Source organism: Eleutherodactylus coqui, chromosome 5 (genome assembly GCF_035609145.1).
Source record: "Eleutherodactylus coqui strain aEleCoq1 chromosome 5, aEleCoq1.hap1, whole genome shotgun sequence".
NCBI classification, from domain to species: domain Eukaryota; kingdom Metazoa; phylum Chordata; class Amphibia; order Anura; family Eleutherodactylidae; genus Eleutherodactylus; species Eleutherodactylus coqui.
Genome location: NC_089841.1, coordinates 247373017 through 247400198, shown reverse-complemented (window position 1 = coordinate 247400198; position 27182 = coordinate 247373017). Strand labels below are relative to the sequence as shown.

At 41.8% G+C, this 27182-nt stretch overlaps 1 protein-coding gene across 5 annotated transcripts in view; it reads left to right on the top strand.

Moving 5' to 3' along the window:
• PALM2AKAP2 (PALM2 and AKAP2 fusion) overlaps positions 1–27182 on the top strand; it is a 251641-nt gene that overhangs the window by 180023 nt on the left and 44436 nt on the right. The window contains exon 1 of one of the 5 annotated variants that reach the window (XM_066604445.1): positions 202–304. The exons of the other annotated variants lie outside the window; for them this stretch is intronic. Coding sequence (XP_066460542.1) covers positions 269–304 — 36 coding nt within the window. The 5' untranslated portion in view covers positions 202–268. Of the gene's footprint in view, positions 1–201; positions 305–27182 lie in introns of those variants that run through there. 5 annotated transcript variants of the gene reach the window in all.

Sequence of the window (27182 nt, the reverse complement as noted above, 5' to 3'; positions counted from 1 at the left end):
CTGTGACAATGAGAGTATTTTCTAGTGTCTAGCCTTCCTCTGCCCTTGAGTTGTAACCTTGTTTCAGCCAACTTGAACTGCTTCCTTGTTCCACCTAACTGGAAGTTTACAGCTGTGCTCTGTGAGCTGTGCTATCCCGCAGAGCGCTGTGCTGTAACCGGTCCAGCTTGTTGCTCAGTAATGTCACTCGGAGCCCTGTAAAGTCATACTTTGTACAATACTGGTATGTCTATATCAGACGCAAGGCATTGTGAGAGAGAAAAGTGCCATGATTGCTGCTTGGATGCTTTGGGCTCTGCTCAAGGTAGGGGCGAAATGTCTTCTGTGCCTTTAGTAGTCCGGATGTAGTTTGATTCCAATCTCATCCTGTCTACTAAACATTTGCTTGTTGCTATTTTATATTGAATAATTGATCTCAGGACAATATATTTAACGACTGTGATCACGGTTCAAGGTCACGGATGGATTTAGGTGCCAAAATACTAAGGCTTTTGTATTGTTTGTAGTGCAATATATCAGTATATATCCAGTATAAACGTGTGATTAACATTAGAGACATCATTTCCACAAGGCTCGGTTCAGATTTCGTCAGCTCGTTCTATCCAGCGATTCTGTTACAAACGCCAGAATAAAGAGTGCAGCATGCTGTGCTATTTTTCTGGTGGAACCCATTATAGCCGATGCGTTCTGTCAGCCACTGCCAGTTATTTTGCGAGATCCGGCATCCACTTTATTTTCGTTCTTCTATTCCGTAATGAAACAGAAGAATGGATATATGAACAGGGCCTTAGAAATAAAACAAGGAGACTCGCTTGTTAAAAGTTTTTTGTAACTGGGAATTCTGCAGTGTCATTACTGCAGAAGTACCTGGAGTTGGCTGTTGAGAATACCCTAAGGTTCCCCTCTTTTCTTACCTGCTGGATTATCCTCTGCAGTGCATGTTCTGATTGGCTCTCTGGGAGGTAGTTCTTCTGGTCGACCAATCAGAGATATCATCATGCCATGTCATTTTGCCGATATCTGCTGTGGGGTTCATGCTGCTTTGCCAAAGCTCAGTCTGTCTGGTTCCTGTTCCGTCTGTCTCTTTGTTTTGAGCTCTGTTCATCTAGATCCAGTTGATGCATGCATGCTATGCTGTGTTTTGTCAGTTTGTCCGTCAGCCCGTCCATTAGTCTGCCTGTTAGTTTGTCTGTTTGCTCTTCAGTCCATTTGTTCATGGACGCCCGCTCCATATTCGTGTGTCCTACCCATCCGTAGGCTGTAGGCGGATGTCCGAGCCTTTTCCTGTTAGTTCTCCTTCGGCCATTGGTAGGTGGATGCTATAAGTCATTATCTCGTCTGTCCATTTCATCCATAGGCATTTGGATACCCGAATCCCCTCCATTCACAGGTGTCCGGATCCAAAATCCGTGTCTCGTTTTGTGTGTTTGATATGGCAGTGTTCCCTGTCTGCCTTGTCCTTGGGTGCAGCTTTAATCTATTGTCAACCAGGGATAGACTACATCCAGTAGCTAAGAGATGTGGGGTCGTCCTTATTGGGACGATCACTCTGCTTTCAGGCAGAGGCCCACCAATGTCCCTTTTGTTTAGGGAAAGTATTCTAAGGTTTGTATTCACATTGTCTGTGTCTGTCCGGTTTTAGACTGACTGTCTAGTTTACTTCAGTTCTAGTCCTGTCTGGAGACACCCATCCAGGGCTTCATGGCTTTCTCCTGCATGGATGTGACACTGTTGCTGTGGTTGAAGTCCAGAGTTGTTTAATATCATTTGTATCCTGTGCAAATTGGTGTTCTGCCATGTCTGATCTGGAAGTATAAACACGTCTGCAAAGTACAGAAGAAAGCTTAACATTACAAATGATATTTCTACAATGGAAAATAAACAAGATCCCATTTAAATGGCAAACAAATGTATAGGGGGCACGCCACATGAATACCTGAAAGTAAGTTTGTTTCTAGTTTACATTAAGGGGAAACTTTGGTTAAAGCAACTCTGAGGTTTCATTAGAGGTGATATGCAGACAACTAGTGCACCGCAGGGTCGCCAACCTGATTTTTTTTGGGGTGGGGGGGGGGGGGGGGGTGGGTGTTATCGATCATTATCCAAAAACTACAGACAAACGACCCTTTTCTACAGACACACTGGAAAACCATAATAAATCATAAAGAGCAGAAGTGATATCCAAGTGTGTATAGCTCAGTTACTAATATGAATACAGTATGCTAGCAGCATTCACTACGGACAGTGAAATGGTAATTATAGCCATAAAATGTACGATCTCCTCTGGCTTAATAAGGAAATTGAAAAACACATCTTTTTTTTTTTTTACAGACAGTGGAAAAAAAAAACGTATAGTTATTTATGGACTGTCCTGAAATTTAGGGACAGATGACAAACATGGTGGAGACCAGAAGTGTCCTTGTGGCGCACTGCAACCAACCAGATCTCCTATCTCTCCTTTAAGTCAGCTATTCTAAATTAGTGCGGCTTCACATGAGCGTATGCGTATTTGCGTGCACATAAGTATAGCATTTTTGCAGAATGAACTAGGCGTTTTTGTGCGCGCATTGGCGTATTTTACTGTACTTTTCCGTGTACAGCCGGCCTGGAGGGGCTTTCCAGCCCTTTTGATAATTTATCAGAGTCGCAAAGAAAACAGCCTGTCTCCCCTTTACATCTGCCACCACTTGGGTCCAGTCTGGTCCTAGAGCGGTCAGGTGCAGTTCATCATTCATGCAAAGGGAGGCCAGTGATTGGCTGCAGCGGTCAGCTAAATGATGAACAGCACATGACCACTGCAGGAGCTTCCAGGACCGGATTGGATGCACCAAAGCATTACTGCTGGAACAGTGGCACATTCAAAATGTGAGTCTGTATTTATTTTGTGCACTTACCTGCTCTCTGGTAAATTTGCACAAGACTCATCAAACCCATTTAAAGCTGGAATATGATTTGTTGCTTCTCTTACTTTTTCTCTGCAGAATATTTATGAATCAGATCTCTTTAGAATTCGTCTTTGAGTTATCAGTTGCGATATATACACGGTACTGGTGTTTCTTGTCTCCACCGAAGCTATGGGTGGAGGCATGCGTTGGTCGGCATCAGTGACAGGGAATGCCGGCTATATACATTAAAGGGAAAGAGGTGTGTCGGGTTTTGGAGTAGAAGCCACTGCTCCGACTCCTGTGTAGTGCAAGCTAGGGTCCCATCGATTTCATATATATATATATATACTTATATAGTTTGCAGTTTTGGTGAAAAACTTTTGCAACTGCAAAATCTATCCCATGTATTCAGATGAATGGGACAAAAAAAGTCTGCACCAAGTCTGCTGCCAGTGAATGTACCCATAGTGTCACACTGCCGAATGTCATTGATATGAGCAGTTCACAGAGTGTCACCTCAGCTGACATTGCCACACACCTAGGATGTCCACGTTGGATACTTTGATGTATGACTGTACGTGCCGGGGTCCCAGTGTGCTCTGCAGCTATTGTTGTGCATCTGTAGACGGTAGAATTTGTTTTGTGTTTTGCCTTAGATACGACAAGAATCTCTTCCTCTCTGGCTCGCTTACAGCTCGCTAAAGCAAACAATACACTTATACAAGCCACTTCCTTCACTGGCAGAATAGATGTCAGCTGACCTCCCTTCCAATCCAATACCGCACTTCTTATCCTTAGGTTTGTTATTGGACTCGTTGTACTCCTCCTGATTCCTGATGATAAAAGCAAATTATCTGCATACCTGAGGGTGCCTCACCTGAAATGTACTAAAACATAGAAATTCTATACTTAAAAGCATAGCTGTACCTTAAGATGACTTTTCACAATAAGTTGGTATGTGTTTGTACATGAGTAGTAACTCTTATTTCTTGCCTTTTATATGACTTGTATATGAAACTTTCACAAGATTTCCCCTCTGTGGGCTTTATTTCTAATTGTCAGTTTTCCCTAAGCTGGTGGGTGGAGAGCGCTGCTATACACCACACGTGACAAAAACAGCAGATTCTGCTTCCTAACATTCCCTAACAGTCTTCAACAGTACTGAGCAGTGTCAGTGTCATTTCAGTAGTTTTAACCCCTTAATGCTACAGGATGTACAGTTACATCCTGCAGCTTCGGGGTATGTATGAAGGGAGATTGCGGGGGTATCCCGCTCCATTCATTGTGGGTGGTTCTTACAGCCAGCACCCGCCAACAACAACTCCGATAAGCCGTGCCGCTCATCGGAGCTGTTAACCCTTTTAAATGCCCCGACCAATATTCGGAGATCTTGTACGTCCCCCCATGATGAGATTGCGAGTTGTCGTGTGGTTGTCACGGCAGCCGGGGGCTTTCTGAAAGTGCATATCAGGCATGGTTTGATAGATTGCTTGTCAGATCACGGTATGATGTAACGCTATGGCATTACATCATACTGCAGGAACGATAAAAGCAGCGAAAGACTTGTCCCCTCTGGGGACTAAAAAGGAAAAGTACAAATAAATGTTAAGTTTTACTAATTATTAAAAAATAAATAAAAAGTAATAAAAGTCTAAAACTAGCGCCAGATTTGTGCTTTTTTTGGTCATCCTGTCTTCAAGAAAAAATGTAAAAAGAGGTAAAAAGTTGTATGTATTCCAAAATGGTATCAACAGAAACTACAGGACGTCCCGCACAAAATGAGCCCCGACACAACTATGTTGACGGAAAATAAAAAAAGTTATGGCTGTCGGAAGACGGCGACAGAAAGGATAAATAAGAGTTATGATTTTTTTAAATCGGGGGAGGAAAAACCCAAAAATGGAAAAAAAAAAAGGGCTGCGTCCTTAAGGGGTTAACACAGTAAACACTATTTCTGATGCCATGGCTGCTATGGATGACTAGTTTGAGGCACAACCGAAATCTTTCATTTTGCAAGGCTTACAGAACTTGGAATCCCGATGTAAGAAGTGTGTTGGCATCAGTGGAGAGGATGTGGAATAAATGTAACGTTTCATCGTTTCTTTCTGGGTGAAGCCAAAGACTTATCAGCAGCCCCTCGTATTAGACAGGATCCACTATTCACAACAGATGATGATCACAGCTCATCTCCTCCCCACCCTGTACATTGACCTCTACACATCACAGAGCATGCTCACAACACTCTCGCTTTTCCCCATTCTCCCCATAGTGCATCCTGGTGTCATCTATTATCCATATCCGTAACATGCATCCACCTGACCATCCACATTACTGTATGTAAAAGAAATCGTTATGCATCAGTCCCCGCCACCTTCTTCCATTGCTTCATAGTCAAGCTGTGATGCTCAAGTACCCAACGTAGGTGCTTTCACTGGTAGACAGGGGGCAGTATGGGCACTTTGAATGGTCTGCCACTACATGCTCCCATATACAGACCTGTGTCATCTGACATATATCTGGCAGAAATGTTTTTCAGTTATTTGTCCTGCTCAGGAAATCAGTAATCTAGTAAACCAATGTCTGATCCTTTAACAGGACTGGGAATATAAACCAAAGCTAGGTGGCAGCCTAGAGGCATCTCTCATCTGCATACTAAATGTCCCAGAGGAGCATGCTTGGCCTTTTACATTAAGTCTACTTGCGCCTAGAAGGTGCTCTCCATAAGGAGGAACCATACCGCTCCTGACCCTCGTCATATACCGTCATTCTGATAATACATGTAGAGCACATTATAAATTTATATATCAGCATGAAATAATGAAGACTGAAGAACATAATATATCTCCTCCGACTAGTTTATATTCTGGAGTGAGTTGAACAAGCCTCATTAATACATATCTCTTGTCATTTGAGATGCTCGCTAAATGACATAAAAGTGTGTCACCGTCTCTCAAGTGAGTATATCCAGGACACGTCTATCAAGGACATTTTTTATGCAAACAGTTATGCTATCGGGTTCCTTTGGCTCCGGTGCTTTACTTATCCTTCTGACTTCTGAAGATAGTGTGAAAGCATTCACTTAATTATAATACATGTTAGCACATCCCCGTCCCGCCATCATCACCGAGCGGTTCCATAGACACTATTCTGGAGTTGTTCCCAAGTGCAGGCACACTTACAATGATGTAGGCTTCACACCAGATCACAGGGCATTGCCTGTCTGCATTAACACTTCAAACTATTGCCCCTTAGGGTTGCTACTAGAGATGAGCCACCGCCTCCAGATTCCGCAGCAAATACTGCCTATAGCATGCAATGCAAAAATGATTCTTCATGCATACGAGCAGAAAAATCGCAGCATGCCCCATTTTCCTGCAGATTCCACACGGACGGCTTCCATTGAAGTCAATGGAAACCGTCCGACCCCCGGACGGACTGTGGGAAAAGTAGGAGTTTAAAAAAAAAATCAATGATCCCCACTGTTGCAGCAGGAGGCTGTCTGTCAGCCAAAGCCATCTCCTGCTTCTGGGCCCGTGACATCCACAGGACGTAAGTTTTCGTCCAGTTGTGTTAAATACCACATCCTATCTTTAGATGCAGCGTATAGAATCGGTCACCAAAAACGGTCTCTCATGGGCTATTTTTCCCGTCGCAATTTTTTGAAAAATCCAATGCTTCAGATGGTCGCGATTTTTGCACGATTTTTGGTCGCAGCTAAATAGCTTCGTACATACAGTCATGTGACTAAGGCCTAAATGTTGTAAAGGGGATTTTAGGTACCACTGGCTGTCAGTGCTGGGCTACACCGGGGTCAGAGCAGAAGCTGCTGCTCCTCCGAACCCTGTATAGTTACCGGCGCTCGTAATTCCAGCCGCAGCTCTCATTGAAATTAATGGGAGCTGTGCTTGTAATTGCAGGCTCGTGTGCCATTGATTTCAGTCAGAGCTGTGCCTGCAGTTACAAGTGCCGATCCCTACAAAGGGGTCAGAGCAGCAACTACGGCTCCGACCTCGGTGTATCCAGGCCCTGACAGCTGGCGCTGCCTGGAAGCCCCCTTTAAATGTAGCTTCGGGCAAGATGGCGACCCTCAGAGTCATTTACAAAGAGTAGAATTAAAAAAAGATACAACCAGAAAATAAAAATGGATTAGAAAATGGAATATATTTCGCTATCTGGTTGTAATTAGTAAAACCTATAGGTGATGTATTCCCTTTAACCCCTGTTGTGCCGCCCGTCACTCCGTCAGTCTAATTATCATCAATATTTCGATCCGCCGTCACATGAAATGAACAAGGTCAGCATTATCAGGCGAAAATGTTTTTGATGTTTTCAGTGGGAGAAATGAAGAAGGAATCTTGACTCCTTTCAACATATGAAGCTGCCCTCCGTGACCTCAGGCATTCCTTCCAAGGAATGTTAGTTTAGAGGCTGCCACTTGTATGCAGCTGCTAGTAAAATATATCCCTTCCTTACTTCCCACACTTACTTAGTGAGAAGGGAACAATTACCCACTGGTCAACAGCCATTCAGCAGGGTAGCGGGTGATTTTCCTGTGTCAGGGGGTTAGGAGTAAACAAGCCTTCAAACAAAACCAGACTGTAACAACAATGATAGAGCACAAAACCAGTAAGCAATCAGCGGTCAGTATCAGGGTAATAGTATCTGTTTTACATCAACTAAAATGGGATTCTGCTTTACAAGTTATTATTTTCAAACATGTCATGAGGAGCTCCACCTTGTAGTAACATCTGACAGGATCTTTAAAGGGGTTGTCTAGTTTCAAACTACTGTAGGGCCTATCCGTAGGATAGGCCATCGGTAGAAGATCAGCAGTGGTCCACCACTCGGAGTCCGTACCAGGCAGCTATCTTTTCGATATCTGCAGAAAGCACACAGCTCTGTTCCCACTGCAGTGGCCAAGTTTTGTACTGCAGGTTACAATTAAAGTGAATAGGCGCTTTACCTGTAATACCTAGTCTGGCCACTGCAGCGGTAACAGAGCTGTCTGCGTCCTGCAGAAATCAGCTCTGTGCATATACATGTTAGCTTAAAAAAGAGCTGATCGGCAGAAGTTCTGGGGAGTAGACCCCTGTCAATCTGCTATTGATGGCCTATCCTGTGAAATGTTGTATGGAACTTTGTGATTATACAGTCATAACTAAAGGGAATTTTTTTTTTTGTTTAAAGCCAATAATAATATTAGTACTTTCTGTAAGAGTGGAAGAGATTTCTAGAGATCATGCCTACTGAGGACAGGCTCATCACAATACTATGTAGTCTTTTGTGCTCTGGAGAAACATACAAGGTGAAGCCAAGACCATATCCCTAAGAATTGATGTGAGATCCTTCATCCTCATCAATACATTCAAACAGCCCTACACTGAAGAGCTCAAAATTGAAATTTAAGGGCCCTTTTACAAGGGGCCAATCCAGGCATTTTGTGTGCAATTCCGGGACCGTATATATAACAGAGTTGTTGCGGAATATTCTGTCCCGTGTGAATGGGCTGATTATTGTTCAAACAAGTGAAAGTGAAAAATAATCCTTCAGTCTAAATGCGAGCCAACGACCGAACGATGACTGGGAGTTGTGCGCTTCTCGCTCGTCGTTTATTTTATACAGACATGAAAACATTGTTGGCTCATTCACTTCCCGTTTAGTGTTTCACATTCGTTATGTAAAACACTAAATGAGTCTTGTTGAATAAGTCAACAATGAATCTGCCCTTCTAAACAGGCTGCATGAGAGCGAAAGAGCTGGAGAGGCCTTCACCGACTCGTTCATTCGTACAAACGAGAATCGTTCAGTGTAACAGCAGCATTAGAATGTGCAAATAATTAAACAGTTATAACATTAAAGAGGCGGAGTCGGGCCTTGTAAGTACAGTAGATGCCTTACACTACCCATTGTGCTTTAGTGTATTCGAGAGAGCCTGGAATAAAAATCTCAGATCTACCTTTTTCATATCTATCTATCTATCTATCTATCTATCTATCTATCTATCTATCTATCTATCTATCTATCTATCTCATATCTATCTATCTATCTCATATCTATCTATCTATCTCATATCTATCTATCTATCTCATATCTATCTATCTATCTCATATCTATCTATCTATCTCATATCTATCTATCTATCTATCTCATATCTATCTATCTATCTCATATCTATCTATCTATCTATCTCATATCTATCTATCTATCTCATATCTATCTATCTATCTATCTATCTCATATCTATCTATCTATCTCATATCTATCTATCTCATATCTATCTATCTATCTATCTATCTATCTCATATCTATCTATCTCCTATCTATCTATCTCCAATCTATCTATCTATCTATCTATCTATCTATCTATCTATCTATCTATCTATCTCATATCGATCTATCTATCTCATATCTATCTATCTATCTATCTCATATCTATCTATCTATCTCATATCTATCTATCTCATATCTATCTATCTCATATCTATCTATCTATCTATCTCCTATCTATCTCCTATCTATCTATCTCCTATCTATCTATCTATCTCCTATCTATCTATCTATCTCCTTTCTATCTATCTATCTCCTATCTATCTCCTATCTATCTATCTCCTATCTATCTATCTATCTATCTATCTCCTATCTATCTATCTATCTATCTCATATCGTTCTATCTATCTCATATCGATCTATCTATCTCATATCTATCTATCTCATATCGATCTATCTATCTCATATCTATCTATCTCATATCGATCTATCTATCTCATATCTATCTATCTCATATTTATCTATCTATCTCATATCTATCTCTCTATCTCATATCTATCTCTCTATCTCATATCTATCTATCTCTCTCATATCTATCACTCTCTCTCATATCTATCTCTCTCTCTCATATCTATCTCTCTCTCTCATATCTATCTCTCTCTCATGTCTCTCTCTGTCTCTCTCATCTCTCTCTCTCTCTCTCTCTCTCTCTCATATCTCTATCTATTTATCTATCTCATATCTATCTATCTATCTATCTATCTATCTATCTATCTATCTATCTATCTCAAATCTATGTATTTATCTATCTCATATCTATCTATCTCATATCTATCCATCCATCCATCCATTCTTTTTATGTCCCTTATGGTGGCGAATTGGATAATTCCATGACCACCAGGAAACAAAGGCCTTGGTTTTAGCATTACCTGCCATTGTGAGAATTAGAGCCTGTAAGAGAGGCCGGCAGGTTCAAGGGGTTATAGTAATTGAGTTTGATCTAAGCTCCTCCTGAGAGAAAGCTCCTTATCCTGCATTACTTTCACAGTTACTCTAGCTTCAGTGCATATGGAAGTTTTGTTCTCGTAGGCTGTAAAATTCTCTTTAGCCTCCCTGGAAGGCATTAGTATTGCAGCCGATCGTGTTGAGAGAGCTGTATCCAAGGGAATGTCCATCGGCAGCGAGTACTCCTGACCAGTGCTTGCTACTTGAACCCACCAGTGGCTTTCACTTGAACGTTGGGAACAATGTTCAGGTACACGGCACCTTGGCAAGTTCTATGTCTCACTATGGATCAAGGTGTGCGGGTAAGATACCTCATTTTTGTATAGCATGGCCAGATGATATGAAGCTTGGATATAGTATAGTATCCCTTTGTAATCTTTGCCCATCACGCGACAAAGTGAAAGGTGATAATCCCACTACTTGTCTATGTCATCAGACTGTCCGAAGCCAGCTCAGGGTGGCCATTAAGCTCCACCAACCCAAATCTGTTTCCATCAGTGTTCAGCCATTTAACTCATTTTCTCCAAGTGGATGAAATATGCGTCTTCAGTCACTGAAGGGGTTTCTAGCTAAAATTATATACTTGCAGTATTACCGTGATCAAACCATTCATGCTGTTTCATTTTATTCTTGGACTTTAGACAGTGTCATGGAATGAATAAGGAATGTCCGTTTCATTGAATTTTCATGCAGCTAGAAAAAACTTTAGCAAAACCTAACTGTGCAAATCATAAAATCAACCTGTTCATGGAATGTCACTGAGCTATCAGCTGATGACTGGGGACAGGTTACAAAAAATGCTTTAATTGGGCCATATTGGGCCTTGTAGTAATGGCAAATAATTAGCCAAGAATGGATATCTTTACAAATCGGTACATGCATGTAGGTATGAGGTCATGTTATTTATTAGCATTATCAATATATTAACTTTGCACACTATGGGGCAATTTAACCCCTTAATGACAAGGGTGTTTTGTACCTTTAAGGGCCAGACACTTTTTAGGGATTTTACCCATGTGGTGGTTTTATTGCCCTATTTTTTTTTTTCTTAAGCTACCAAAATTATTTTTGTTGCATTTTTTTTCTGTGACATATAGGGCTATTTGTTTTATATCTTTTGTCACAATTTTTTTTCTTTTCTGTTTTTAGTTTTACTGGGGTAAAAAGCTTTTTTAACCCAGCTTTGTTTTGGTTGGCGTCGATTTTGGGTCATTTATTTTTTTAGGTATATATCTTTATTTTATTCTGTATATTTTTTTACTTATTTTTGTATTATTTGTTACCATCTATGTAACCCATGGACATATAAGTTTATTATTCATATTGTTTTTCTAATTTATTTCACACTTTTTCACTGTAGCTGGGTTTTCCATAGGAGCCCCAGTTACAGGGAAAAACATCCTCCTACAGTGACATCAGTCACTAATGGAGTTGATCAGGGTTTTTTAGAACCCTGTAGCTTTTCTGTGACAGAGGGCACTTGGCAGTCACGTGATCGCCGGGTCACCTAGTGGAGGTAATACTTCCATCTTCACTCTTTAGTACATAGCGTTCATTGAGTGCTGTGTAGCTTGGAAAGGGGAAGGCAGAAGCAGTCGAAAACTGCTCCTCCCTTCTCCTCTGGGTCCTCAGATGTGTCTGACAGCCGAGAACCTGACTGACTCCTGCTTGATTGCAGGAGCAGAGGCTTTAATCCCGCGCCGCATGTTTGCTATCAGCCGGGAATAAAGCCCAAGACCAAGCACCATACATTTACCACATTTTGTCCTTAAAGGGGTTGTCCCGCGCCGAAACGGGGTTTGTTTTTTTTTTTACCCCCCCCCCCCCCCCCCCCCCCCCCGTTCGCCGCGAGACAACCCCGATGCCGGGGTTAAAAAAACAAACCGGGTAGTACTTACCCGAATCCCGGCGGTCCGGCGTCTTCATACTCACCTGCTGAAGATGGCCGCCGGGATCCTCTCTCTCTGTGGACCGCAGGGCTTCTGTGCGGTCCATTGCCGATTCCAGCCTCCTGATTGGCTGGAATCGGCACGTGACGGGGCGGAGCTACACGGAGCCGGCATTCTGCACGAGCGGCCCCATTGAAGACAGCAGAAGACCCGGACTGCGCAAGCGCGGCTAATTTGGCCATTAGAGGCCGAAAATTAGTCGGCACCATGGAGACGAGGACGCCAGCAACGGAGCAGGTAAGTATAAAACTTTTGATAACTTCTGTATGGCTCATAATTAATGCACAATGTACATTACAAAGTGCATTAATATGGCCATACAGAAGTGTATAGACCCACTTGCTGCCGCGGGACAACCCCTTTAAGGGCTTAAGAACTGTCGTACTCCAAATTTTTTGTGTACAAGTGTCGCAAAAATTTGTGCCTTTTGGACCTTCTTGCAACCCACTCATTGCTATTTTTAAGAAGGAGTGGATGGTACTTAAAAAAAAAAGTGGGTGTGTCCTAACGGGCCCATCAGATTTACTAGAATTTACACTAGAAACAGATTTAAATTATCGTTGAAATCCACACCGGTTGGTAGCGAGAGTAGATTTCACTCTGGAGCATGGACTGGCCAGACAGGGGCCACGTTTTTTAAGTGGTGTGGGCTTTTATTAAAGTTTAAGGTTTTTTTTTAAAAATAAACCATGCCCTCTATTCTCTATTCCAGGGCAGTCTTTACCGATCCTATAAATTTATAGTCGTGTGTTAATCCAAGCAAGAATGTCTGATCATATTGAACAGTCATCATGGTTCATTGCATTAAATTATAATCTGAGCTGCATGAAAAGCTTCCTGCATTGCTATCATCACTATAGCCATAAAAAGGTCTTGTAAAAGGCGAACTGGAGAAAAGCCACATGAGGGCTCTTTCACAAGGGTAGAATATATCTAAAAATGTAGAAAACTCCACACCAAAATCTGCATATACGTATGCATGCGGGTAACAGGAGTGGGAATCCGCAGCAGCAGATTTAGCTGCGTTTTTAGCTATGTAATACGGAAATATTCCGCCTGTGTGGGAAGGCCCTTATAGGAAATAGCAGAGGCAAATGTATTTCGTCAGGTACCTGTGCATCCCCACTATTATTTATTACCTGAAAATCCATTTGATTTAGGTAGAATCTGAGGCTCAGACTGGCCTCCCACACAGAGGCAGAGTTGGCGCAGTAAAGTGTGGGTTTCTTCAAAACTGGGATCATATCCAAAAGGAAAAAGCTTTTCCTTATACGTTATTATTAACCCTTTAGTCTCCTAGTATTGCTGATAGTTGTACATGTATAAAGTATGCAAACAAGCCTAATGCACCAGTAAATGCACACCCATCAGGCGAGCGCACTTTATCGATGGGAGTGATGGAATTAGCCCCGAATTGATATAAAATGCTGCAGTCATGCAACGTTTCTCTGTTAGGAGAAAATGTACAATGTGTATAAGACTGGATGTACACATGGCAACTGGAGTGCAATGTCACGTCCGTTCAGTCCTGTAGGCAAAACTGACAAACGGATCCTGAGGGTTGGTTCATGGACAGACTGAATGAAGTGCAAAATACAGGAGAATATGCTGAGGGTGCAAAACAACATGATAGACAGATAGAAACGGAAGAAAGACCTAAGTACTTCCCCTATATCTGCCTTAACTGGACCTGTCAACGAAGTGGAGCACCCGCCCCAAAAAGGGTAACCCGACAGCTAGAGCCCAACTCGATTTCCTAACCATTCGTAGACAAAAGGGCGCGACAGGAAAAAAAACTAATAAACCAAGGTTCAGAGTACAAAAGTGACATAGAAAGGTAGGAAGAGAAGCAAAACCTAAATTCTTCCCCTATATATGCCGTAACTGGACCTTCCAACAAAGCGGAGCATCCGCCCCAAAAAGGGCAACCCAACAGTTGGAACCCAACTAGATTTCCAAACCGTCCGTAGCTGAAAGGGCTTGACAGAAAAAAGCTAATAAACAAACCAAGGTTCAGAGTATGAGAGTAACAAAGGAAGGTTCCTGAGACAAACTGACAATTAAAGGGAACCTGTCATCATTTTTTTTTCTATGGTAAACTAAGCCCAGTGATAAAATTATCAGCTATACACTTTTACAAAACTTATTTTCCTATGACTCTTAATATAAGCACACTTGAGGAATCGTTTAAAAAGTTTCCGTGTCACATGTAACATCTTGCAAACCAGTCTTGTGGGCGGGCCGGACCATCTCTCTTGTCTGTGCGAGCTTTCGCCCCATGTCTATCCCTCTTTTCTCCTACAGTACTACATCATCCACTCAAAATCACTTCAAAATCTTGCACATTGCTCGCTCCTAAGGAACATCACTGAGAGACTTCAGACTGGATCCACACATGTATAGGGAGCCTGCTGGTGCCAGCTGCGCCGTGGCATCCAGTATTTGAGTCAAAACCATGAGCACATTTTTTGACCCTTAGCCATAAGTGGATCCAATGATCAATCTTTCCTTTAAACCTTTCCTATCCAAATTGTATCCTCGTTTTCCTAGGGGTCTTACTCTTTTTCTGCCGTTATACAACAGCGCTATATGCTGGCTAAAGCCAGTACTGCATGAGGTGACACGTTGGATAGGCTCTGACAGCAGAGAGGCTGGCAATATACAGTAAGAGAATCCCGACGGAGGTCTACCAACATTGGAGCTGTACAACTTTAAATCATAATGTCTTCAGAGGTCAGACAGTGGATTGGAAAGGGTTAATACACCCAATTTCATTTGCATTCACATCTGGCTTTGGCCCCAAATACTGCATCAAAGACTGCTGCATGTGAGGTTGTAGCCTGAAAGATGGTGAAGGGAACTGAAGAAGGACAGGCAGTTGTAAGCGCACGCTATATGAGCTGAAGTTGTGTTTTGTACAGAGCAAACTTAGTAATATGATAACTTTCAGTCAGATTGTACAAAACCACTTTAAGGCTGGGATCACACGGGACAGAAAATCAGGGGAAATCTCACGGAATGACCGTACGGAAATCCTGCAAGATTTCCACAGGAGAAATGCAGTTTCAAAACCCGCTGCCTTTCGACAAGGATTTTGGAGCGGCTTCGCCACCTGCATTCTGCTGCGGCCATCTCTCCCCATAGAGAGGAGAGAGGCAGCTGCGGAAACGGGGAAAGAATTGAAATGCCGTGCCTCTAAATTCCGTGTGGCATGTCAATTTCAGCGTGGCTCGACCACGATGGATCGGGTGCAGTGTGTGGACAAGATTTTTGCAAATCTCGTCCACTTTGCTGGCTATCCTAGGATAAAAAGCCACTAGCGGAATGTCCGTACAGAAAGTCTGAACGGACATTCCGTGGCAATTACGCCCCGTGTGAACCCAGCCTAAGGGTGCTTTTACACGGGACGACCCATCAAGGGTAAAATGCCCTTTTAAAGGTACGATTATCGCTGGTGAATGGAGGCAGAGCCCCGGGGATCGTTATGGCTCGCCACCTCTATTTACAGTAAACAGGCAGTTGTTCATATGTGATACTACCTGTTTACACGGGCCGATCCGTCATTCAGATCTCTGCATGCAGAAACTGAATGATGAATGAGAAGTGTACAGATTTCTGTTTGCCGTTCAGTCACGACGTGCATTTACACTGAACGATGACATTCAGATTCTCATATGAACACGGGAATCTGAATGGTCAGTCCGTGTAAAAGGCCCTTAGGCGAGTACTACTTGCACCTCTTACAGTTTTGTAATATTACTGCTCGTTGAGCATTTAAGTCAGTATGTCACGTTTGCATGGCTGGGGGGGGGGGGTATCCATGAAATACTGAATTACAGCGATCTATCGAATTCTTATCATGCGAGGATAGCGTGAGTTTATTGCATTACTTCTGTGACTTTCATTATATTTATCCATTCAACATTAGCACAAATCACGCAAGGGTTTTTTTTTACAGGAAATGTTTTGAGTCTCTTAGACCAGATGTTCAGCCTGTTGGCTATGATACCAGGCAGGGTGGCAGACATCGTTTTGGCAGGAGCCCGCACTTTAGGAAGGGATCCACATGGGAGTATGTACATCTCTTGTGGATGCTTTTTTTTTAGCTTTGGCGGGCATTTTCCTGCCACTTAATCACATCTCCAAGCAGATTTCTACCCTTGGAGATGTAGGTATTGATTGGTCATTGTTTTGACCTATCATGTCTGGTTGCCGATTGGCACAATTTAGGTGCCAAGGGTGGCCCTTTGAGTCCCGCATAGGACCCATGTGACCGAGGCTGTGGATAAATTTGAGGCTTCAGGGGCGGATGGGTTGGGTTGTCAGCCCATCTATCTCTGAAGAGGTCAGGACAGTCACACACCCCACACACCCCCGTTCCCCCCCATTGTCTGTGTATTCGTATTGTGTATTTGGTCATGGTCGTTCTTGTTGAAAGTGGAGTAAAAAAAAGTCATTCAGTAATTGGATGGGCTTATCTTTATGGTTGTGTTGGTGGAATCTCTTGTAGGTGACAAGTGCAACATGACCTTATGGTTTGCTAATTTAGAGCTAGAGGTAAGCCCTGTATTGAATCATCTGTATAGAGAATTGTTGAAGCTTGACTTGGGGCCTCCATCTTTATAGGGTCTACCTCTTCTTAAAGAGCTTCCTTTAAGAATGAACCTCCTTAGGATACAATGTTGTTCCATCTTCAGCCTGTTGATGCCTTGAGATGTTGCCCCTCAATCAGAGATGTCACTCATAATTAGATAAAGTCTACTGAGTGGCACTAAGTGGAAAAACAAGCTGTACTGGTGCAATATTCCATTTCCTACATGCTTCGTGAATACATGTGTTTATATTCGACTACTAGCTCATTGATTGGCATAGATACAGGGACAGTTCTGTTCCCAGATATGAAGAGGAAGGAAAGAGAACAAGCCAGGAACCTCTGTCATGAAGACAGATTGAATTCCTCTATAACAGGACATTAACTTGGTTATCACCAGTCAGTCTGCATGCTCTGATGTCGGATGCATCATTAAAATGTTTGTTCCGTCATGTGAACGGCGTCTTATAAAAATGTCAATCAGTACTTATTCACGACTACATGTAATGCAGCAAAATTCCTTTAATTCCTTAAGGACACGGACTATTTTGGCCCAAAGGATGCAAAGATTTCTTAGAGATTCTCATCTCCACTTTTCAAAAACCACAACTTTTTTTATTTTTCCATCAGCACGGCCGTATGAAGGCGTGGCAAGCTGTAGTTTTTATGGGTACCATTTTTGGGTTCAGATAATGTATTGTAAAACTTTTAATATTTTTTTTGGATCTGTGAGGGCTTGATTTTTGGGTGACGATCTGTAGTTTTTATTGGTACCATTTTGGCATACAAACAGCTTTATTATCACTTTTATTGCGTTTTTTAGGAGGCAAAATGAACAAAGTAAGCATTTTGCCTCAGTTTTTTTTAGTTTTTTTCAAATGGTTTTTGCCATGCAGGATAAATAGCATGTTCAATTTATTGTACAGGTCGTAACAGATACGATAATACCGAATATGTGGGTTTTTTAAAATTCATTTTTATTTTTCTATACAAACAGGGAAAGTACACAAAAAAGGTTTTTTTTTCTGTTATTTTTTACACTTTTTTTTTTTTTTTACATTTTTTTTATGACCTTGTAGGGGACTTTACCAGAAAAAGCACTGATTGCTATGATAATGCATTAGTACTTCTGTACTGCAATAGCGATGGCAGGCCGGGACACTAGTGTCTGGTATCCAGTTGCCATAGCATAGCATCGTCCCTGCGCTATTGAATGGTTTCACGTGAGTGTGATGCAATTTTTAAATTTTTCTTATTGAAAGAACTTACGATTTTCGCACATGTGAAAAATTCATGTTGAAATTGCATGTACTGCCATGCAATGTGATTTTTCCCGCAAAAGGCATTGCATGGGCTATGAAAATTGCGGCTTTAAGAACGTGATATGGGTCCAAGTTTCTCAAACTGATATCGCACTCGCCCGTGTAAATACAGCCTAATGCTCTGCCTTCTATACGTTAAAGGAGCAATAAAATATTCAGTACCCTTGAAAATCTGCCAGTCTTGAGGTCTTCGCCATCATCTTTTTCCAGAGGGGTCATGTCATAGAATGCAGTAGTGAAGGCTTTAGAAAGTTATATCAATAGGAAGGGACAAGTGTCAAATAGAGCAGATTCTCCTTTTTTCATGGAGCCGGGGACAGACAGCTACTATGTTGGTTTCTTCTACTATATCTACTACTTTATTGCTATATGCAGTTTTATTTGGACCACCATCAAGCTTTTTCTGAATTGTTGGAATTTCACTGTAATAATGCGATATAACCGTATTTAAAGGGAGTCTGTCTGTCAGCTGAAACATGCTACCCAAACTGCAGACATCATGTTATAGAGTAGGCGGAGCTGAGCAGATTGATATATAGGTTTATGGGGGAAGAGTCAGTATAACTTGTATATTCATTTATATCTCTGCACATTCTGAGCTGAAGAGTCCAGGGGGCGGAGCTACCAGTGATTGACAGCTACTTCTGTATGCACACTCATACACAGCTGTCAGTCACTTAACAGGAAAGCCGACTGTGGGGAAGACTCTATGCAAACGCTTGTAATGTTATCCCTACTGATTTGCGATTGTTACTGGCCCTGAAACCGGATGACAAAGCGAGGGGTTGTTCTTACTGCAAGAGTCTGCAAACTCTGATGGAAAGTGATGGTTTCATGGAGTCTCTAGTGTTTAGTGATGAAGCACCTTCCAGCTGTCGAGCAGCAAACGTAATGTCAGAATCTGAGGGAAAGAAAACCCACCCATCTACATGGAGCATATGGCCTCCAAGTTATCCAGACCTTACACCCTATGATTTTCCTCTCTGGAGTAGTAGGAGTCTACATGCCCCCCTTACCACCCACCATGTGAGATCTGTGAGGATGCATCCTCGAAGTCATTGCATCAGTCAATCATGATCCGCTACAACATGTATGGCAGGAACTTGACTACAGGCTTAGATGTGAGTCGAGTGACAAAGGGGGCCGCACTGACCACCTCCGATGGGGAAAACATTTTTGAGCTTCGGTTTCCATTGATATCAAATTTCTACATCTGAGTGTCATTAAACGTCGGTTTAAGGGGGCACATCCGGGAGATAACTTGTAATAACCCTGTACTTCTTTGCTGTGATGCCAGTTGATCAGTTGATCAGTGTACACATAGAAGGAATGCTCTAGAAAACCATTATTAGTATGGACCTCAGTGCTATATTTCATTTAAGCTTTTAGTATCAGTGGTCTTAAACCCCTTCTGACATACAGTCTGCTAGTTATAAATGACTGGGCATATGTCATTCCATGTTATAATGCTTCTGGGCTCGGGATAGTGGTAGACACATTAGTGCTTGGCCACTCAAGCCAACAGTAATTGCATTTGTGCGCACGTTTCCTGATGGCCTGGATTTCTTTTGAGGACTATTGATTGAGGGTATTAAGAGACAACTGTGAGACCTCCTATTGGTCGTCCTGTACTTTTGGGTAGATTATGTTCCAGCTTGTTATTATTATACATTATTTTGCTTGGTTGGAAAAAGATAACCTCAGGGTCCGATTTTACAAAGATGTTAGCGCTTCAGCCAAAATGGGTATAATATCAAGTTAATGTTGGTGTTCTCTGCTGGAATTGAACTCCAGGAACATTGTGAAGTGGCTTTCCTCGCAGTAGATTGACATTTAGGGAACTTCAAAATGCCATTCTATTGATTAAAATATATAGTTCAGACTTTACCAATGTTGCAGTTTGCTGCTTACAGTTATGTATCCTTCATCCCTTCAGGGCTTTCATGATGATTATTTTTATTCAAGCAGCTGATCCTCAGGAGAGAAGAGGCTTTCCTCTATATTTGTTCTTTTTGGATCTAGTTCTGGCTTTAAAAACTGCACAAAAACTGCATGTATTAGTCCAGCCTCACCCCACTGTCCTCTTAGGCAACATTTAGAGGAGGTGGGTCCTTGCACCATACACATACAGGTATCATCAGGGGGACATTCAGAAGGAACTCATCATCAGCCTATCCTGACAAATCATAATATGTATGGGCATCTCCTATCCAAAAAGAAAGGGAAGATGGTGTAACTGCAAAAACCCTTCCTATTAGTGTTTCTATCTATCTAATATCTATCTGTCTATCGCATATGTATCTATCTCACATCTGTCTATCTCACATCTATCTGTCTATCTCACATCTATCTGTCTATCTCACATCTGTCTCTCACATCTGTCTATCTCACATCTGTCTATCGCATATGTATCTATCTAGCTATCTATCTCATCTCATATCTATCTATCTCATATTTATCTATCTCCATCTCATATTTATCTATCTATCTATCTCATATCTATCCATCTCATATCTATCCATCTATCTACTATCTCATATCTATCTATTGCATATCTATCTATCTCATATTTATCTATCTATATCTCATATTTATCTATCTCATATCTAACTTTCTATCTCATATTTATCTATCTATATCTCTATCTCATATCTATCTATCTATCTATCTATCTATCTATCTATCTATCTATCTATCTATCTCTCATATCATCTATCTATCTATCTCTCATATCTATCTATCTATCTCTCATATCTATCTATCTATCTATCTATCTATCTATCTATCTATCTATCTATCTATCTATCTCTCATATCTATCTATCTCTCATATCTATCTATCTATCTATCTATCTATCTATCTCATATCTATCTATCTCATATCTATCTATCTATCTCATATCTATCTCATATCTATCGATCTATCTATCTATCTCATATCTATCTCATATCTATCTATCTATCTCCTATCTATCTATCTCATATCTATCTCATATCTATCTATCTATCTCATATCTATCGATCTATCTATCTATCTCATATCTATGTATCTATCTCCTATCTATCTCATATCTATCGATCGATCTATCTATCTATCTCATATCTATCTATCTATCTCATCTATCTTTCTATCTCATCTATATTTCTATCTCATCTATATTTCTATCTCATATCTATCTATCTCATATCTATCTATCCCATATCTATCTATCTCTCATATCTAACTCATATCTATCTATCTATCTATCTATCTATCTATCTATCTATCTATCTATCTATCTATCTATCTCATATCTATCTATCCCATATCTATCTATCTATCTCTCATATCTAACTCCTATCTATCTATCTATCTATCTATCTCATATCTATCTCATATCTATCTCGTATCTATCTCGTATCTATCTCGTATCTATCTCGTATCTATCTCGTATCTATCTCGTATCTATCTCGTATCTATCTCGTATCTCTCTCGTATCTCTCTCGTATCTCTCTCATATCTCTCTCATATCTATCTATCTCTCTCATATCTATCTATCTCTCTCATATCTATCCATCTATCTATCTATCTCATATCTATCTATTGCATATCTATCTATCTCATATTTATCTATCTATATCTCATATCTCATATTTATCTATCTCATATCTAACTTTTTATCTCATATCTATCTCCTATCTAACTTTCTATCTCATATCTATCTATCTCATATTTATCTATCTATATCTCTATCTCATATCTATCTCATATCTATCTATCTCTAACGTGCACTGTGACCTAGCGCGATTCGTCATTTTAGTCCGGGTCTTGATTCTTCATTACGGTCGATTTTCAATCAGAGAAGTATGAAGTCTTAAACTGCTTTGATTTCTTGATTTTTCATTCTGATTTTTCCTGTACCATTACCGGCTGTTGTCATGATCTTAGTTTCCTTGATATTGAAGTATAGGCCGGCTTCTTCACTTCCTTATTTAACTTTTTGTATGAGTTCTTCAAGATCTTCCTGACTTTCTGCCAGCAAGTTTATATCACCTGCATATCTTAGATTGTTGATGCTTCCTCCGATTTTGACTCCGATGTTGGATTCTTCTAAATTGCATTGTCTCAAGATCGCCTCTGCATACAGGTTGAACAATACAGGGGATACAATGCACCCTTGGCGTACATCTTTCCCGATTCTGAACCAGTCCATGTTACCGTTGGAGGTCCTGACTGTAGCCTCTTGGTTCACATATAACGACTCTATGCTTTGCCCCAGATTTCCTGGGACTCCCATTTGTCTTGGGCATGACCACAGCTTGTCATGTTCAATGCAATCAAAGGCTTTGCTGTAATCGATAAAGCACCTCCTTCTGGTAATCCTAGGCCTTTTCCATGATCCATCTGTGATTTGCAATTTGGTCTCTTGTTCCCCTTTCTTTGCCAAAACCGACTTGTGCATCAGGGAGTCCCCATTCCACTATCGCCGTCATGCCTTTTTGTATGATCTTCAGTAGGATTTTGCTTTCATGCAATATTAGGGCTATCGTGCGATAGTTTGAGTATCCTAGTATCCATTAAGTGGAAGGGAGAACAAATGCATCTAGTGCTGGCGTGAATTCGCCTTATAGAATTTAGTTAAAGGGGTGGTCTCGCGAAAGCAAGTGGGTCTATACACTTCTGTATGGCCATATTAATGCACTTTGTAATATACATCGTGCATTAAATATGAGCCATACAGAAGTTATTCACTTACCTGCTCCGTTGCTAGCGTCCCCGTTGCCATGGTTCCGTCTAACTTCGGTGTCTTCTTGCTTTTTTAGACGCGCTTGCGCAGATGCATCTTCTCCCTTCGGCTGGTCTTGGAAGCATCGGCGTTTTGGCTCCGCCCCCTTTTCGCGTCATCGCGTAGCTCCGCCCCCGTCATGTGCCGATTCCAGCCAATCAGGAGGCTGGAACCGGCACACGTCATGGGGCGGAGCTACGCGATGATGCGTACAAGGGGGCGGAGCCAAAATGCCGATGCTGCCGAGCGGAGCCGAAGGGAGAAGAAGGGAGAAGACGGATCTGCGCAAGCGCGTCTAAAAAGGCAAGAAGACACCGAAATTAGACGGAACCATGGCGACGGGGACGCTAGCAACGGAGCAGGTAAGTGAATAACTTCTGTATGGCTCATATTTAATGCACGATGTATATTACAAAGTGCATTAATATGGCCATACAGAAGTGTATAGACCCACTTGCTTTCGTGAGACCACCCCTTTAAGTAAGATAAGTCTGGCACCTGCTTATGAATAACAGTGAACTGGAGTAAATAAGAATCTCCATTGGCAGCCGTAGGGTATATTCAGGTCACTTCCTCAACTCTTAGGATCATTTCCAGCAATTTCATTTTATTGGCTACAAATAGAAAAATATTGCGCAGAACTTATATAAGCAGTTCAGTTTGCTATAAGGTTCACCAGCTCATGTTGTTTATAATAGGAGTTGCACATAGTTCATGACTGTGTCTAACTCTTGCGCATTATGAATGTCAGACTGGCAGCTTGCGCTGTGATATCTTATATAAACATGGTGAAACCCTAAAGCTGGGGGCGGAAATAAATTGGGCTTCACATCTGTGAGATCACAAACCTGTTCACATTAACCAGCGTGTAACTAAGAAGTTCCCGTGACTCTTCACACAATGCACAGACACTGTTCACAAGACCTTTAGGCGCTCGTGAGTGTCTGTTATTGACCCTGCAGGAACCGGCATCATGTTGGGGCTGAAGTGGCCCTGATATCTTTTTACCGAATTCTGCGATTTTGCGGAATGAACAGTTGCTTTTTGCGCATGCATCGCTGTATTTTACTGTACTTTTTGTGCCCACAAGACACATTTATTTGCATGCAGCCAACAAACACATAACTTGAAATGACTAATTAGTTCCAGATGTATTCTTTTACCTGCGGAATTACGCAGTTTTTCTTGCATCTCCTTGCATATTGTGCGCACATTTTCACCCTTTCCATTTACTTCTTTAGAGACCTCGGTGTGCAAATATGCAGAAAAATAGAACATGTTAATAGATGATAGAACTGGGAAATGTGAATGAGGGCTTTGAAAGCAAGGGGTTCTATTCTATGCGTATTGCATGCGTGTGAAGCCGGATTTTGGTTTTTGTTTGTTTAAAGAGCATTTCCCAGTATATAAATTATTATATATTCCCTTTAAGGGCTTAGTCAGATGAGCCTTTTTTTTTCTGCGCACCTATGTGCACAAAAAAAACCCACTCCACGCATGTTTAAAATGCGCATGACTGTAGCCCTGTGCCCATTGCTTTCAATTGGGCCTGCGCTACTGCCGCCGGCCACATTGAAAGCAATAGGTTGCAGGCAACCCCTGCAGTGATTTTCGGGGAAGGGCTTTAAATATAAGCCCTCCCCTGAAAATCATCCCTAGCTGCTGTGCAAAAAAAAAAATCACCTCTCTGCTGCTGTCTGGGCTCCTGCGCATCTTCTCTCTTGCATCCAGGAACAGCTCTAAAGCACTTTCTCCTGGTCGGGGATTTAAAAATCCCTGCCTCTTGAAAAAGCTGGGTCTGATTGGCTGAGCGCTCAGCCATTCATTGAATGATGGCTGAGCGCTCAGCCATTCATTGAACGATGGCTTAGCGCTGCCTGTGATTGGTCACAGCGCTTAGCCATTCATTGAATTCAATGAATGGCTCAGTGCTGCCATTTATTGAATTCAATGAATGGCTGAACACTGCCTCTGATTGTCTGAGCGCTGTGACCAATCACAGGCAGCGCTCAGCTGTCATTCAATGGCTGAGCGCTGCCTGTGATTGGTCACAGCGCTCAGCCAATCAGAGGCAGTGCTTTCTGAAGGCAGGGATTTTTCAATACCCACCTGAAGACGGGGAGCCAGAGAGAAGAAGCGCCGGAGTCTCAACAGTGCTGCTAGGTTAGTTAATGTTTTGGGGGGGGGGGCGGGGGAGTTGCTACAGCCAGGGATGATTTACAGGGAAGGGCTTATATTTAAAGCTCTTCCCCGAAAATCATTGCAGTGGTTGCCTGCATCCCATTGCTTTCAATGGGGCCAGTGGCAGCAGCGCTGGGAGAACATCGTGTTCCTTTGCGGCAAGGGGTTCCTTCATCCCCGCATGGAGTCCCCTTGTCCCCGCATGGAGTCCCCTTTTCAGTGATGAGGGGACTCCCCACAGGGAATCTTTATTTGCAGCACGGACCTTCCCGACATACGGATGTCCTATCTTTTGCAGGTGTGAGTATTTTGTAAAAGACGGACATGTGAACACAGCATAGGGAACCAATGGTTCTATCAGACGCGCCTATTTTTGCGCACATAGGCGCGCGCAAAAACCGATGGTCTGACTTCGTCCTTAAGAGTGCATGTACATGGGTGATTGTCCCCTGTGAATTTTGTGCATTGCAAGACACAAAAAACTCACACGGAAATAGAACCAATTATTCTCAATGGGTCTATTATTTACATCAGTGATTTTTCTCTCTCAGCAATGCTGCAAGAAAGGTAAAAAAGAAAGGCATGTCCCATTTTTGGGCAATATTGCCCATTATTTTCAGCGGACCTGCCAAAAATTGTGATGTGCATGCGAGTATGATGCAATTTTTTTATTACTGAAACAACCTGTGTTTTTCACATGTATGAAAAACGCGGCTGTACTAATACAATGTATTTTTTCTTGCAAATCACAGGGAAATCTCAGGATCATGAGCACCATATCGCTCTGAGTTGCTCAAAGCAGTATTTCGCTCGTCCGTTGAAATGTACCCTAAAGGCCCATTTACACACAAAGAAAATCTTTCAAACAACTGAAAGATTTAGCGATCTTTTTGCATAAAGTGTTAATGGTTATTAACACTTTATCTTCATTTGCATGTAAAAAGGCCTCCAGGAGCTGTTTGCAGATCCCAGCATGTGATTAATCACACGCCCAGCTGTGTGCACACAGCTGCATTGTTCTCCTTGTGGCTGTTTGCAGATTACAATGTTATCTGCCAGACCCTCGCGGAGTTAACAGCCTGCAAGTCTACCAAAAGATAAATGTGTTTGTTTTATCTCCAGAAAGTGGATGATGGATTTTAGGTTCACCTTAAAATCATTGTTCAAATGAAAAGTGCACGATGCCCACGTTAACAATTATAATCGCTCATTTTCAGTCATTTGAATGAATTTTGAGCGATTATCGTTGTGTGTAGATCGGCCTTAATTCTTTGTTGAATATAGTGAACTATTGGCAAAGTTCCAGGATGGAAACCTCAAGTGACCCTGATGCAGAGTTCTCCTGACACCACTATAGTTATCACAAATCCATTGTTTAGATCCAAATTATCATCCATATTATTATCCACAGTCAGGCACAGTCATCTGGGTAGCCAAGATAAATATCAGGGGGAGGGACTTGTTATTTGTATAGCGCCAACATATTTCGCAGCGCTTTCAGGTAATTTATTTATTACCCCCCACCAAGCTGGGTACTCATTTTACCGACCTCGGAAGGACGGAAGGCTGATTCAACCTTGAGCCGGCTACCTGAACCATGCAGGGATTGAACCTGCAACCTTCAGATCGTGAGCGAGAGCTTAGGACTGCATTTTCCTATTTTAGCACTCTGCGTCACACGATTTCATTTAAAACAATACAAAGGTATATAAAGGTAAAAATATTAAACCTGCAATATAGAATATCATATATAAATATAGATTTAGAAATACAGACCGAATATATCCCTCTATCGCTAACCAACTACTAATAGCTGTAGCATACAGGCACATGTGCTATGTTAACTTGGCTACAGTTCTACACAAGCCGAGTTCTCATCCCAATGTAATGGGCACCATTTAATACGCATGCCGATTGGCATTTGTTAATTTCCGCTTACATGGGCCCAAAATTTGCTTATGGAAACAAATGATCACTACAAGATTGTCCGTCCTTATATGTCAGCTGAGCGTCTTCCTGTTCACAAAGACAGATGTACCACCGGGCAGCATTTTTATGGACGAGCATTCGCTTATTCATCAGCTGATTGTTGGTCCCTTTACATGGCCTTAGTTATGGGGACAAAACGAGGGGAAACGAGCATTTGGAGGATAATTGGCCCGTATAAAAGGACCTTTAGGCTGCATTCACACGAACGTATATTGGCTCGGTTTTCAC